Below are 16,731 nucleotides of genomic sequence, written 5' to 3' on the forward strand. Positions count from 1 at the left end.
AAGATGGAATATAAATTTAATCTGTAACCCAGTGGTGGTTTTGCAGACTGTGTTGTGCAGAGCCAGTTTGGGGGAGAAAAAGGAAACCAAATTGATTGAATCCTAAGGTCTCAGCTGTACTGTAATCTGAGCAATTTATGGTTCTGCATAAGATTTTACTAATATCTAGAATAAAGGGGGGAGTGTCTGCTGCTTTTGTAAAAAGTTTGAACCTACTGTTAGAGTGTGGCTGTATGTGCCACTAATGTCTTAAGAAGAAACGTATTGGTATTGACTATATCCCATAAAGTCTTCAATAAATATATTCAGCCCAGCTTTTCACAGAGATGATACAAATTTATCAGCATAATTTGCATTTTTCCTACTCCTTTTATCGGTATGATACCACTGCCTCCCACTTTAACTTTTATTTTCTTTTCACTGTTCTTACAAAAACAAGTCTCTACAATTTTGATAAAAACTCAAAGTAAACAAAATAGAAAGGAGAGGCAAAGAATGTCAAATTTTCTTTACTTCTGGGAGAAATACTGTGACAGAAAGCGCCTCTGACTGGAATTCAGAAAACAGACATTCTGCTTCTAGGTTTGACACTTTATTTACTCCGTGACAGTGGACCAGTTTTTTAACCTGATTCTGTTTTCGTATTTATAAATTAAGACCACAGATTTTTGGCACCAGGATTTTTTTAGAAATTATTGAAACTCAACCCTCCCAGCTTATTATTAGGAAATGAGACCCAGAAAAGTATAATATTGACCTCAGATTGCAGATGTGGTATCTGTTTTACCTTCCTCCTTGGGTTTTGTGCAGGTCAAAAGACATTTGTGAAAATACATTATAATTGTCTAAAACTAAATATATTCAAAGTATTGCTAACAGCATATCAATATACATCCATTATATTAATTTTTGTTTTTGTTTTGGGAGAGAGTCTCTCTGTACTCCTAGGCTGGAGTACAGTGGTGCGATCTCAGCTCACTGCAACCTCCACTTCCTGGGTCCAAGCAATTCTCGTGCCTCAGCCTCCAGAGTAGCTGGGATTACAGGTGTGTGCCACCACACCCGGCTAATTTTTGTATTTTTAGTAGAGACGAGGTTTTGTCACGTTGGCCAGGCTGGTCTCGAACTTCTAGACTCAGGTGATCCGTCCACCTCAGCCTTCCGAAGTGCTGGGATTACAGGCTTGAGCCACGGTGCCCACCCATTATGTGGATTTAAAGGGAATGCCCAGGAAATAGTGCCATTGGTAGGAAACGAATTTTTTTTTTTCTTTTTTTTTTGGAGACAGAGTCTGGCTCTGTCGCCCAGACTGGGGTGCAGTGGCGCTATCTCGGCTCACTGCAAACTCCACCTCCCAGGTTCACGCCATTCTCGTGCCTCAGCCTCCTGAGTAGCTGGGACTACAGGCATCCACCACCACACCCGGGTGATTTTTTGTGTTTTTAGTAGAGATGGGGTTTCACCGTGTTAGCCAGGATGGTCTCGATCTCCTGACCTCGTGATCCTCCCGCCTCAGCCTCCCAAAGTGCTGGGATTACAGGCGTGAGCCACCGCGCCCTGCCAAAAAAAGTTCTTTTTTGAAATATTATTCTAAATTAATATTCAGGTTTAGTAGGCAAATATTATTCTAAATTAATATTCAGGTTTAGTAGGCAAATATTCAAAATTAATATTCAGGTTTAGTAGGCAAATATTCAAAATTAATATTCAGGTTTAGTAGGCAAATATTTTAAATTAGTATTCAGGTTTAGTAGGCAAGAAACCTTCTGCTATTGTGTTAAAGGTCGTAAGGAGAATGTGTTGGGTTCGTCCTAATGAATTCTCAGTCAGCATTCTCATTTAGGTTGGTCGGAATCTCTTAATTTGTGCAGAAATGTTGCACAGTATTTGTGTAATTTGATATTGCAGAATATTTGTGCTCTTACAATTCAAGTGGTATTTGCGCCCAAATTTTGCCAAAATTTTATGTGGAATATTGAAGAGACATTGCATTTTATGAGCACATAAAATGATGAATAAGAGGTTGGATTGAATCAGAGTGAATGGATTTTCACTTGAATAATGTTTTGCTTACGGTCATTTAAATCTGGTAATTTCAGTAATTCTTTTGAAAAGACCAGTTGTGGCTGGGTGCAGTGGCTCACACCTGCAATCCCCAGCACTTTGGGAGGCCGAGGCGGGTGGATCACTTAAGGTCAGGAGTTCAAGACCAGCCTGGCCAACATGGTGAAACCCCATCTCTACTGAAAGTATAAAACTAGCCAGGCATGGTGGTGCGTGCCTGTAGTCCCAGCTACTTGGGAGGCTGAGGCATGAGCATCACTTGAACCCAGGAGGCGGAGGTTGTGGTGAGCTGAAATTGAGCCACTATACTCCAGCCTGGGCAACAAAGCAAGACTCTCTCTCAAAAAAAAAAAAAAAAAAAAAGAAGAAGAGGCCAATTCTGGCCCTTTTCTTTTCATTCGTATATATATAGAATAATGTGGCACAATGCTAGGGTCTTAATATAAAAGAAGACAAATGAGTCAGAAAAATAATGTAGAGTATTTTTGCTTATTATATGTAAAATTCAATTAATAAAATAAAGTTTTCATGTGGAATTCTACTTTTATTCACTCTCAGTGAGCAATAATACATTATTCCTTTTTAAAATATACTTGCCATATTCTTATAAATATAAAAAAGGGAAAGAAGAAATAAAGTTGACATTAAACATAATGTTATTTGGAAACTCTTAATATTTATAAATATTTAAGGTAACATTCCACAGTATTCTGGTGTTCTTTAACTAAAAAGTCTGATTAACTTAAAGGTGATTGTTACACATTAGAGCCTCAGAAAACATGCACTGAAGTTGGGAATGTACTTTGAATTTTATGATTTCATGTCTTTCATTTTTTAGTTGGTGAACCCTAATAAAATCCCAATGGTAAATCCCAGTGAAAGTGGATTTCAGTTTACCTGGAATACCAGCATTGACTCAAGCATGGAGTCAAAGATCTAGGTTAAATTTGAGTTCAGCCCATGGATACTTTTATTAAAACAGCTAGAGTAATAAGCAGGGTTAAGAAAGTGCATCACAGTGTGGTACAGAATGACATATAGTCGGCCTTCTTTCTTTTTTTAAATGAAGGATAGGTCATCCAGGGTAATTCTGTGAGAACACTGTACCAAACTCTAGGATTTATTTCTATTTATTTTTTCTCCTCTCATTCCCTCTCCATCTTCCTCCTCCTAACATCATGACCCCTGCCAAGCCCCCCAACCCCAACCCTTCATTATCTCTTCACTGTGTGCTAGTTCTACTATTGTTGCTTTCTCATGTAAACCCCAAGCTGGAATTCCAAAGAGAAGTTGGTAATAGGCAAAAATAGCCCCAGAGATGGCCGAAGCCAACTTGACATGCATTGATCATCCCTTTCCTCAAGTAGTCTTAAATGCTCACCCTCCTTTTTGTGTGTTTCAGGTTGGAAATTAAGCCCAGTAGTTGGAGCTGTATATGGTCCGGAGTTATATGCAGGTAGTATTTAAGTAAATGTTTCCACTTGTGCTATTTAATTGTAATAGCATCTGTTGTTTTTCAATTTGCTATTCCTTTTTAATCTTTTTGCATTTTTTAATTTTTTTAAAAATCCAATCAGCATCCAGCTTTCAAGCAGATGTGTCCCTAGGCAATGATGCAGCAGTGCCCCTGTCAGGAAGAGGGGGTATCAACACTTACATTCCTTTAATCAGTAAGTAGCCTATGTTGGCCTGGCATAGATTTTGACTATTGTGAGTGAACTGTCATGTACTGGGTTTTTTTTTTGTTTGTTTGTTGTTTTTTTTCCTAGTATAGTACATAACTGAAATGGAAATTTCTTGAGAGGGATGTTAAATACTATCCCAGTGCCCTGTCCTGCTTTACCTGTGCTAGAATTTTCCTGACCAAATATTAAGATGGCACAAAGCAGAAATAGTTGGATAAATGTAGAGGGGGTAAGGGCAATGAAGAATATTTTAGTCTGTACTTGATGATAAAGAAAACAAAAGAAGCAAGTATGTGTAGAGCATATTATACATTTCCTTGGCAAGTCAACCACAGGTTCTCCAGCAGAGGATCACTTAGAAGTACCTTCAATATTATTGATTATTATCAGCTCCCTTGATCTCTCTAAAGTCATTTTGACCTGAGCCATTTTACTGCAGCAAGAGGTATAATTAAACAGGACTCAGTGGACATGGAATCAATGTCTCTGCATGCTTTCCAAAGGACAGCACCCTTAAAATCGGCTCTTAGAAATTGTCTGCCTCTTTAAAGGACAGGGGAGGAGTGGTTTCCCCCACCTTACATTTGTGGATTAAAATGTTTTAAATAAAAGAATGAAATTGACTAATGAAATGTCTAAAGACTATTATGTACCTTGGAGGTTGGTACCATGTAAAAATCTCAAAAGAATGTTCTTTTGAGTAGTAATTATTATGTGCACATAGTAACATTTGGAAGCAGGGTTAATAACTGACCGGTTGAAGAGTTTATGTCAATCTGATTTAGACTGCCCACAGTAATTTGTCTCTTATGATGGCAGTCATTCTCAGAGCTTCTTGACCTGTTTCTCAGCAGCTTGCATTGTAAAGCCGAAATTGAGAAGGAACAGAGAAAGCTCACTCAAGATTTGTGATGAATGAGGCATGGAATCTTTTGCTTTTGCTTGTGGGGTCTCTCTTTCCATTTCTTCCCCACTGAGAGACCCAGGGTAGAAGGTTTATTGAATGCATGCCACCTTTTCAAAAAACATGTGGTTTGTATCTTTTCATCTTTTCTATCATTGGTTCATAGCAAGTTGTGACTATGTACCCTCTATTGAATGCAAGTTGAAATTTCTGTCATATTTTGGGTCTCCCTTTAGTTCCTGGCTTCCCTTACCCTACTGCAGCCACCACGGCAGCCGCTTTCAGAGGAGCCCATTTGAGGGGCAGAGGGCGGACAGTATATGGTGCAGTCCGAGCGGTACCTCCAACAGCCATCCCCGCCTATCCAGGGTAAGCATTAGATTCCAAAATCAATATGTTTCTGAAATAAGCAGTTGGACCAAAAAAGAATACCATGGCCCTCTCATAACTTCTGGGATGTTGCCGTGTCACAGAGTAGACATTCAATGAATATTTGCAAATTGACAGATTAGATGACAAAAACCAAAATACACCATCATCAGAATGTAACAAACTGTCAATTCATTATATAAGTCTTCATTTTGGCCACCTTAAGCCCTCATGGTAATGGCTTAAGACAGTAGCCAGAACTGTCTTGTGTTTACTAGCAGTGTGTTGGCATGAAGTTCACTCAGCAGCGCACGAATATGGATTAACATTACTGCAGAGAACCAAAAGAGGAGCTCGAGATTGTAGTACAAGCCTGCATCTGCTGTGTTCACCCCTTATCACCACCCCGTGTTGGGGCGGAGGCTGTCACATGTGTCCTCCCCTTTGGTTTCACTGCCTGGGTGGTGAGCAGCAGAGCTAGTTACCCACAATGGATTTGCTTTCTTTGTAGGAAACGGATTAAAAGAGGTTAATTCTAAGATGAACCAAGTCCAATTGAATCAAGGGAGAAAGGGAGAAGTAGGAAGAATTAACTGCAGTTGGCTTCTGAATGATGGTAAAACGACGACTGTAGCTGAGCATCCTTCACCGTTTGATTTTTTTATGGAGGGTGTCTCATGCAGTGGAATGATTCCATAGCAACAAATAAATCCTTTGCTACTGAATGGGGAAAAGGAGTGAAGATGACAGGTTTTGTTTTTAGGGGTTTCTCAGTGTCAGCCTAAAATGTAAATTTTTATAAAGAGTGGTCTTTCCTCAGTCAGTTGTACCAAGGACTTCCTCATCAAAGATGTGACATTTCTCTTCATCTTTTCTCTGCCAGATATGTCAATATGACAGATTTTTTTTTGTATTCTTACGGAGGAATAGGTAGCAGCAGAGAAGCTTGTTGGCTGCTATTTAGTTAAAATATAAAGGAAAGGAGCCGCCTTTGTATGTCCTTTTCTGACAGCAAAATTGGCTTAACCTTGAGGTGTACTAATTTAGCATTCATTCATTCATTAATAGACCAAATGGACGTACCATTAGAAGTTCTCCATTCCTCAGAGTTAAAACATTTTTATTAGACAAGGTATGTTGAAGTGGGCAGGCTCCAAAAGACACTGGAAGGGAACTGCTTCAGAAATTAACTTCTGTTTGGAGTTTGTAGACATTTAAATCACATGCATTCCATCATCTCCATCTTATGCCATTACTTACTTTTATTTTAATCCTTTTTCTCTCAACTTGACCTTTGACCTTCAACCTCTGACATCTCTTTAAAGAAGTGAATATGCAGTATTATTTCATCAAGAAGTATTCAAATGAAACATTAAAAGGAATCTTTTGGAAGTTTTACACGCTAGGAAAATTGTTTGTAAAATGTCTTCCATTGTAATCCAAGAGAGTTTACTGTCATGTTTGCAAAGAGAGACTACTCACCAGAAACATGGGACTTCCTTATTTTGTAACACTGCTGAATTACTTTATAAAGTGGTTGAATTTAGTCCTGTTCAATGTAGTCATTTCAGTATATTGGCCAAACTTGAGAACCCCTTCTCTACCAAGTCTGTGTCAGGTATATATTTGCTCAAAGATATTTTAATCTTTATGTCTAATCATATCAATTTCTGTGCATTACATTGAACACTGATTTCCCATGTTTTCTTTTTATTAACTAAACCACCTGTTTACATGGAAGATGGCAAGGAATAAGTCCAGTATTTCATGGGAATGGCCTAGAATTGCTTTTCAGCTTAGTAAACTAATTTCATCATTAATCATTATGTTCTAGCCTCCTTGTGGCATTTGATACGGAGAATATTGGAATTCTTCTAGAATGTGGATGAATATTCCCAATAAGTTATTTGACTTAGGGTAAAATGTATTTGTGTTTTTAATGCCAGCCCTTCTTTATAGAAGGCTTGTTTGTAAATCTTTACCTATATTCCCTTACTAAGATCTTTGAAGTTTAGTTAATCACCACTTGGCCTCAGTGCTTTCCATTTTATCAGCCTTCTCATTTTGAACAAGTTGTTTTTTTCACTAAAATGCAATTGAGAGGCAGATTACTTTCTAATATCAGACTTTAACTGCAACTGGAGACTATGAAAATGAATGGGACTTAGCTAAATGAGCATTAGAGATGAGTTTGATTTGCCTGTTGTGTGATACAAGGGCATAGCATATTTGGGGCATTCCAAAATGTGACCATACTATCCTGTAAATACAACCAAATGTCATTGGAAATAGAATTAAGAAACATTACACCTACCTGTAAGAAACAAGTTATTTCATATTCAAGTTAAAAATATGATTTGATGACTTTACTTGTCAGCTTGTTCATTGTAACAGAGAAGGTAGTGGTGAAAATTTCCAGCTTTTTAGTTGAATAACCAATAAGCATGTAAATTAAAACAATCTGATCTTGACTTAACAGAGATGAAGAAGAAAGTTTTATCTTTTATCTCTACTGCTATTCCATGTCTTTTGGTCCCAAAATAATGTTTTTGGGGAAGTCTGTATGCACAAAAGTACCTCAAAAGGTTGGAAATCTGTATTTAAGAATATAGTGTTGCTTAGGTTTTTTTTTTTTTTAAGAAAAAGTCATGCATTGTCTGTTTGCTACAAATTCATTATCTAAACAGGAAAATAAACCTTCTATTCCTAACCAGCTACCTTCTCAGTTTTATTCTTTTAAATAAGACAGGGCGATCTTTGGTCAAGCCCAGAACTTCAGTTATCAATTGTAGTTTTCAGAATTCCATGAATACTCTTATGGTCAAAAAAGAACCCTTAAAATCTTCCAGTTACTCCTTCCCACTCTGGATTATATTGTTACTATCTGGGATCCCCACTGCACCTTTCAATTCTTGGACCTTGGACCAATCACCTTAACCTTTAGCTCATTATCTCTGCTTGTGAAAGCAATGCATTGTGGGTATTTTTGGTTGTGTTTTTTTTTTTTAATTACATTTCTCTGTTTACTTTGGTCAGAATTGATTGACTTGTTTTTCTGAGGTGTTGCATTGGTTCTTAAAATGCTGAATAATAATACTTTGCATGCTTGTGTGATCAGCCAAATCTTATCGCATGTCTAATGTGCAGGGTAAAAAGCAGGTGATGTATGGATATCAGAAAAACATTTACGTATTATTACAATACTGAAAACAAAATACTTAAACGTAATTTAAAAACGTACTTTGCATACAGGCCCTGCCCTAGTGGAATTCTTTGGGTTCAGTTTTTCATGTTAAACTCCTCTTCACCCCCACCCTATTTTGTAAGCTCTTTAAAAAGAAACTTCCTCCTAGGGCAAGCTGATTTTTTAAAATACTCCATATACAAAAAGTTGTTTCCAAGCCAGCAGATTTTGGATAGATAAAATAGGCTCTTCCAGGAGTGCTTTTTATTGTGTGAATCCTACTTTAATTACCGAATATCCAGGTTGCGCATTCCAGTTTTGCACACCTTTCCCTCTCCTCGCATGTCCCGGAGCTGTGTAACCTTCGTGTGCACTTTCACATTTTCTCACCAACCTGCCGAGGCCCCAAGCCCAGGTTATGTATTCATACATCACCTGCCTGTGTAGAGCGCATGTGCATGCTGCCGTCCTCAATAACCGGAATGTGTTTCTGTTCTTTTGTTTTTTTTGTTTTTGTTTTTGTGTGGATTTTCTGCAGTGTGGTTTACCAGGACGGATTTTACGGTGCTGACCTCTATGTAAGTACACACACTGGGGCCTTCTCGACCCCATCCCCTGACAAGCCAGCCTTTTTTTTCTGTTCTTTGGTTTGGTTTGGTTTTTTTCCTTTTAATTTATTTAATTTTTATTTTCTTTTTCCTTGTGGATATATATATATATATATTTATATATTTAAGAATGCAAGCATGCTTCTCTGCCACTGCGCTTGCCCCTGGGTGCAAAAACTAAGCCTTTGGGTTTCCTGATCATTGCAAGGGTCAGTCTACTGGACATATTCTTTTCCCTTCCCTATACCCACAGATGTTCTGTGGATCATTAATTTACTTGTGAGATGATCAGCAGGTTTAAAGTCTTTTACGATTGTCGTGTCATTTGCATACATAAATAACAGGACCAGCTTAGCCTTAAACCAGCTCTCTCCCTTTTCTGCTTTTCTTCTCATTTCACATCCCTCTTTAGGTCATTAGAGCTGTGATTTATGTAGAGGTTAATAAGCTTTCTGAACTGTACATTTTCCTATTTTACATACTTTGAGAGAATATGACCTTGTGATAGCCAAATAAGGAACCGATGCCAGCAAAGAGTGTGTAGTAATGAGAAATCTCCAGATATTTAGTTATTAAGAGCCATTGGGGGAAATGAGTAGCATAATCAGCAACCCAGACTCTTCTTACAGCCATTTGACTATCATAGAAGATTTGCTGATTCTACTAGCCATATTAATATGTACTCCATTATTTAAACTGTCTAGCTATCACTAAAGTTCCGTGATTGGTTTGTCATGTATTATTTAAAATGTGGACAAAGTGATATAATTGACAAACTAGAAATTTTTGAGTTTTGAAGTATTTTATTATGACCTCTCCAGATGGACTTTTTCTGAATGCAAGCTTGATTTAGTCACTCAAGTCATCAAGGGAAAATTTTTTATAAGAAAAACTTGTCAGCATGAAATGATTGTGTGGGGATTGGTTAAAATTGTCTAGAAATGCTTTCTCCACCCTTACTTTCCAAAATCAGTAAGAGGACCTTTTTAGTGAACTGTTTGCACAGTCTACCAGAGATTCTCAAGCAACCTAAAAAAGTTAATGCACTTTCAGAATGCACTCAGAGGTTTTGTGTTTTGCAGGAAGTAGAGATGAGATAATACAGTTCTTCGAGGTACAGGTGACTCACGCATACTACTTAGAGTAGGCCTGTAAGGTATGCCTTAATTTAATAACTACTTGAAGGAACCTTAGCCATGATTTGGTCCAACCTCCTAAATTATAGATATATTTCTCAGAGACTTACCCAGAACTACATAAATTATTAATACAGTCAGGCATAAAACCCAACCAGTCCATATTTCACTACCTCTCTTTGAACTTTAGTTAAAATCCACCTCTTTCCTCAAAATATTTTCAGCAAGTAATGAAAGATATCTTTTTTCCTATGTTCACAATGAAGCCTGAGAACTGGGGAATCTATCCTACTTTTAGACCAGATTACACATTTCTAAATACACATACTTAAATATGATGGTCGCATGTACATCTCCCATATACATTAGTGTTCATATTCTCATGAAACTCATCTTTGTTATTTAACTTGTTTTCTTGAAATCTGATCTATTAGAGCAAGATTTTCCATTTGGATTATTTCTTAAATCAAGTTTTTTTCTCTAACGTGTTTCTTATTTGGGGATTTTTTTTTTTTTCTTAAATACAATCTATTTCTGTCTTATTAAGACTTGCCTACTTTGGGCCGGGCACAGTGGCTCACGCCTATAATCCCAACACTTTGGGAGGCCAAGGCAGGCAGATCACGAGGTCAGGAGATCAAGACCATCCTGACTAACATGGTGAAACCCCATCTCTACTAAAAATACAAAAAAATAGCCGGGCGTGGTGGCAGACGCCTGTAGTCCCAGCTACTCGGGAGGCTGAGGCAGGAGAATGGCGTGAACCCGGGAGGCAGAGCTTGCAGTGAGCCAAGATTGTGCCACTGCACTCCAGCCTGGGTGACAGAGTGAGACTCCATCTCAAAAAAAAAAAAAAAAAGACTTTCCTACTTTGGCCGGGCATGGTCGCTTATGTGTGTAATCCCAGCACTTTGGGAGGCCAAGGCGGGCAGATCACTTGAAGTCAGGAGTTCAAGACCAGCCTGGCCAACATGGCAAAACTCATCTCTACTAAAAATACAAAAGTTAGCCAGGCGTGGTGGCACACACTTGTAGTTTCAGCTACTTGGGGGACCGAGGCAGGAGAATCACTTGAACCCTGGAGGCAGAGGTTGCAGTGAGCCGAGATCACAACACTGCACTCCAGCCTGGGTGACAGAGCTAGACTTCGTCTCAAAAAAAAAAAAAGACTTGTCTACTTCAACCTTGTTAAGTCAACCAACCCAATTTTTTTTAACAGTTCTCTTATTTCCTTACTTTACAATGTAAGATTTTGAGACACATGATTTTTCTGTTCTTGTTACTAAAATACTCGTTTTTATTTTTCTGGTTTTTTTTTTAAATCTACTAACTGGATTACCTTGCTGAGCTAAACACAAGTAATTCCGTGATTTTGCTGAAATAATTTTTTTTGACCAGTGGCCCCTTGTTAATGAAAGTAATTAATAGTAATGTTATTATTTTTTAGTTCTTACCTTAAAGCAGAGTTACTTAGAGAAAAAAAGTTGGTCACTAGTGCTGAAATAACATCCACGCCCACACATGAGAAGCAAGAATATGAGGTAACTACTGAGTTAGGCCTAATACAACTGTCACTTTTAAAACTGCGTATTCTATATTCCACATGTGAGGGAGCAAAGAATACTTCTTCAGAAACACAGACAACAAAAAGCTGTCATTGTGCCTTTGAGTTTGTGCTACTTCTCTCCGTACATTTCTCATCTGTGGAAATCTGTCAGTATACATTTAGTTCTTATTTCCTCCGAAAGGCATCTTAGAAATAGAAGGAATAGAGAGTTTAGTATAAAAAGTGCACCGAATTGGAGCTTGAAGAGAAGACACGAGGGAAAAGATTTTAAATTGCTGGTTATGCTTAGTTAAGTGAATTTAGGCTATTAATTGTGCAAAGTTTTTGTAATCCCTTTCACTGTCCCATTCGTAGACAGTGATTCCTGCTAGCCATTTTCTTTCTGTTTCTTTTATGGCACATTCCTCTCTGGAGAACTGATCTAGCAATTGTGTTCCTAGTTTGTAAAGAGACCCACCGTGATAGGATTTGGGAGTGTGGCAGCTAGATTATGTATCCACCCCTCCCTCTTCTTTTTTGGCCAGTAGAAAAGGCATAGTTCGCCCTGATTCACTTTTTAAATGGGATAACAAACTGCTCCTAATTCACCTCCTGTGAAAAGCATGCTTGCATCCAAAGGAAAGAAAAGGCTGGTGGGCCCCTTAGCGGGCTTTTTGTATGATTGTTTTCCTTCCACAGCTGTGTTTTTTGAACTGCTCTTCCTGTGTTCTGTTATAGAATAGTCTTACAGGAACCAATCATTAGCGCTAAAATACCTCAGGTAGGAGTGCCAGTGTGACCTGCCAATCAATCAGATTGTGGATTGCAGTGAAAAAATTGAATTATACTAACCATTCCAGCTCCACGTTAGAGATGGGAACAGAGGCTTTTTTGGACAATCAAGACTTGTGAGCGTGTGATCTAAGCCCTGCTACCTCAGCAGTGCCCACAGTCACATTCCGTACATAATGGCACTTCCTCCAAAAGTGCTCCTGTCCTCTTGACACATATCCCAGCCAGTTGTGTAATATGCACTGTCCCATCACTGCCACCTCTTTTAATCTGTCAGTCACATTTACCTGTGGTATTTAAACTGTTTTTTTATATTTAGATCTTAGCAGTTAGGGACATTTTCTTACTACTATAAATTTAGAAAAGAGAAAAAAGAGGAAGTAGAACTGTACAAATAGGATTCCTGAATCCCACCTTGGGCCCTGTAGTGAAATATCAGTAGTAGTTGGACTGTGCTGCTATATAAGTTTGAAGTTGCCTTAAAAATCTAGACATACGGGACTCAAACAATGAGACATGCATTTCCCTTGGCCTCTTCTCCTTTCACCCGAGAAGATCAGTGAGTTCATTTTTATAATAGCATACTTGTTAGAAGGATTGCTGATAGCTGGATGCTAGGAGAAAGAAAATAGTCGATGGCTTTTCACAATCCAGTTTATTTATGTGGCTACCCAGCAAGATTTTGGAAATGAACTAATTTGGGGAGATGTGGAATAATAATGTTTGAAAGGTTTGATTTATTGAAAATCATCTCTCGTCTACCATAGAAATAATAGGTGGAAGACATCAAGTTGATCATAGCAATTTTTCCCCTTAACCCCAATGTTAAATAATAATAAGATAAAATTTAAATACTTTAAAATTTTTTTCATAAGTACTTTTCAAAGGAGATAGACCTCAGTCAAAAGCAGTGACAGTATCACCATTATTGTAAGTTTCTGTGTTACTCACATTTAATCAGTGATGCCATTTTGCCACCAAAGAACTCTATAATATCTCCTAGAACCATGGTTCTTAGCAGGGGTGGGGAGGTGGGGAGGAAAAAGAGGGAGTCAGAATCATCCAAGGATAAGTAAAGTGATTCCTGGAGGCCCAGCATTAAACCCACACTAGCTGGAATACATCTCTGCTCTGCTGTAGTGATTTTAAGCATCACACCGGCCATTCCTTACCCACCCCACCTGCTGCCATCTCCCAACCCTCCTGCTCTATTGATCTATACACTACATGTAGGTAACAAGCTTTCATTTTGTCTGCTGGTCTTGAAATACACACTCTCCTCCTCAGTGTCACATAATGTCATTGTCTTCCGGGTAGAAAGAAGGTGTCTTGACATCACATGCTCACCAAAGTCCTGTTTTAATGTAAACCTAAAACAAAAATATAATAAAATTAAGGGCTAGGTTAAAATCAAGACAAGGCAAAAGTCTACCAGTGTGAGATTAAACTAATAAATATGCAGATACAGGTCAGATATAGGAGGGATTATATTCTATTGTATTTTGCTCTAGATTAAAACACAGCTACAAAACTGTGCCGAAAGATCATATGGTCAACGTGGCAACATCGTAAAGTTAATTAGGTGATAAAATTGGTTCAGAGCAGAGTAGGAAAGCCCTAGGAGATGACATTGAGCCATGAAAAATTGAGACTTTAACAACTGCAGAAAACACTGGAAAGGATCTTAAAGCCAACTTTTCAAAGGCATTTTCCTTTGAAGAAGCTGGAACTTGAAGTCAGAGATATGTTACAGATATGTGAAAAAGTAAAATTCCTAAACACAGGAAATATTTTAGAAGAATGCTGTGGACTAGAATATACGGTTGTTGACAGAGGACAAGCATACATGTGAGTGCTGTGGGTCAGGACTGAATTATATTGCCAGTGTCAGGCAGGTTGAATAGGGGAGCGATGGAGCATTGGACAGCCCCACTGGGGATACCAGGTGTCATTCAGAATGAATTGCGAAATAATAAGAATAATTATTTTTAAAGGGGCATGTGTGTATCTGAATCAAGCTTAGCCAAGCCAAATTTATCCAGCTATCAGAGTTCCAAAAAGACGTCCGTGTGTGCCCTCCTACATTAGGGTGTGCTGTGGCCATGCTAATCCCCATTTTTTGTTTTATTTCAAATCACACACAGATAGAATCTGCAAACTGCTTCAGATCAAACAGGTCTGATTGTGTGTAAATACATATGTCCTTTTTAATTTTTATTATTAATGGTTGCTTCAGTTTTGCATCAGTGCATGGTTAAAAGCAATACACATCAGCTATTTCATGACTTCATATCTCCAAATGAATTATTTCTCCTCTTTTTTTGTTTGTTTGTTTGTGCAGTCAGCTGAAGAAATGTTAACATCTCACTCTAAATCTCTCAGTGGAGTCTCTGTTCCCTTCTCTGATATAACAGATGGGTTACTGCTTGTTATAATTATTAACATTGTGGTGTGGGCCAGGGCTAGGGTGGGCAAGATTGACTATTTCTTTGGGCTGGGGAGGGGCCAGTCGTTAGGGTATGGAATGTTAACTCAAGTGGTGACTGACTGTTTCCGTAATACCAGGTCGTTGTGGCTGCACGCTCTAGTAATTGAGGCTGTGTACTTCACCGAGCTTGTGGTAGAGCCTAGGGCAAACCGCTGTCCCAAGAGAATGCTGGGATAGATAGAGTTAGCCAATACGAGTCTGAACGTGGTGATTTTGCTGGTTGTTTTAGCTCCAGATGTTGGCATGCTTAGTTTTTAATGTGATTAATAAATGTGGCGCCATATCCCTCCCCACGCCTGAACCCTGTCTCTTCCTCCTCCTTCCCACCCTTGTTCTTTTTGAAAAACTTAAGAAACAGTAATGAAAACCTTGGTGTTTCAAACTGCACTTTGTTCTCATGTTTTATAAAAGCCTTTAGATTTGCTAGTAAGAGTGAAAGTTGAAAAAATGGTTTCTCAGCCTGAAATTTCTATGCACTTTGAAATCTGGAATAGAAATAAATATATCTGAATTTTCTTTGTCTTACATTTTATGATATGTTTTGTTGAATAAAGCAGCAGAAATACTTTCGAGTAAGCGTGTGTGTGTGTGTGTGTGAGAGAGAGAGAGAGAGAGAGAGAGGAATACATCCATGACACACAATTAATTTTTCTACTTTTGGAGTAGCCATTAGTGAATTACCAAGTTAGTTTAGTAGGATATTGCCTATTTATCCTAAAATAGTTGTTCTTTTAAAGATTTCTCTGTAATGCCGTTATTATAAAGTAATTAGGAGAATAATCATGTTAAAGTCATCTGCTTTAAAAAAAAAAAAACTATTAATGTGTTTTTTCTTAATGCTGATTTCTTAATGCTGATATTCTTCTCCGGCCTTTTGTTTTCAGTAAAATATTTGCAACCCTGTTCTGTTTCTTCAGAACACACTGTTCTGAAGAAACAGTTCTTCGCTGTTTTGAAAATCAGCGAACTTCATCAAGTTTAAACTTCAAAGTCAGAGTTGACTTATAAAAGAAGGAAACTGCTACAGATAGATTCTCTCCATCTCCTTCAGGATTGGAAGGAACATTCTTTTCCATAGTCTGATCCATTTGAATTGTTTTGGTTAGCAATAACATTACTCCTAAACCACCACGGTTCCGATGGCTTCCTGTAGGCCTAGGAAAATGAGGGGAAACTGATTCTGCCAGCAACCTCACTTAGAACCTGTTTTTTCCAGAATGGGTAGAATACAGCTCAAAGCCATGATTTGCTAGAATACTCAAGATCGTACCTCCAGTAGTACCTCACTCAGTCTTCCTGAGAGTCAGGTGTGAAACCTGCCCTTGGATGAGTACTTTTGAACCTCAATATCCCTTTGCAAGAATTCATACCTCTGCCGTATGGTGTAAGACTTCAGTTTTTAATGTTTTTACTTAGGTAAACACGAATTGGGCTGTAACTGCTTTTATTGCCTTAACTTTAAAAATTTTTTTAATGTTACTCTGATGTTTGGAGTAATACTAAAGAGTATAATGCTTGCATTATAAAGAGTATAATGTTTGCAAAGAAGTTTTACTAAATAGCCCTGCTCTAACTTTACACTAGCAAACAAATTCTAAACTAATGGAACCACCTCTAGTTATAATGAAAAATTACTAGGGCTCATTTTAGTGTTAAAATTCCAACTGTAATTAACGTTTGCTTTGTTTAACAAATGCTTTAAAAAAAAAAAAAGGTAAAGAAATACTTTAGTTAGTTAAATTATGTTGTGGCCAGGATGTACAGCTTTGCCCAGATCTGTCTGGCCTGCCCATTTCCATAGACCTGGCTAGAATTCCGAGGAACCATGTTGATCAGAAATGGGCCCCAAGGGTGCTTCTTGCCATGTTCCCATTCATTACCATTTCATTGTCAGTGTTTGGCAATATTAATTAGTCTTCATATATCTCTAGAAGGGTTTGTGATTAGGAAGGAAA

The 16,731-nt window shown here is 38.0% G+C and overlaps 1 protein-coding gene across 51 annotated transcripts in view; it reads left to right on the forward strand.

The window, feature by feature from the left end:
• The window catches only part of RBFOX2 (RNA binding fox-1 homolog 2), a 295,158-nt gene that overhangs the window by 268,918 nt on the left and 9,509 nt on the right, over nucleotides 1-16,731 (forward strand). For 16 of the 51 annotated variants that reach the window (XM_015150190.3, XM_077948065.1, XM_015150191.3 and 13 more), the window contains 4 exons: nucleotides 3,467-3,520; nucleotides 3,642-3,734; nucleotides 4,890-5,022; nucleotides 8,745-8,784. In XM_015150190.3, the coding sequence (XP_015005676.1) occupies nucleotides 3,467-3,520; nucleotides 3,642-3,734; nucleotides 4,890-5,022; nucleotides 8,745-8,784 (320 nt within the window). 51 annotated transcript variants of the gene reach the window in all.

The sequence above is a fragment of the Macaca mulatta genome, chromosome 10 (assembly GCF_049350105.2).
Source record: "Macaca mulatta isolate MMU2019108-1 chromosome 10, T2T-MMU8v2.0, whole genome shotgun sequence".
In the NCBI taxonomy this organism is placed as follows: domain Eukaryota; kingdom Metazoa; phylum Chordata; class Mammalia; order Primates; family Cercopithecidae; genus Macaca; species Macaca mulatta.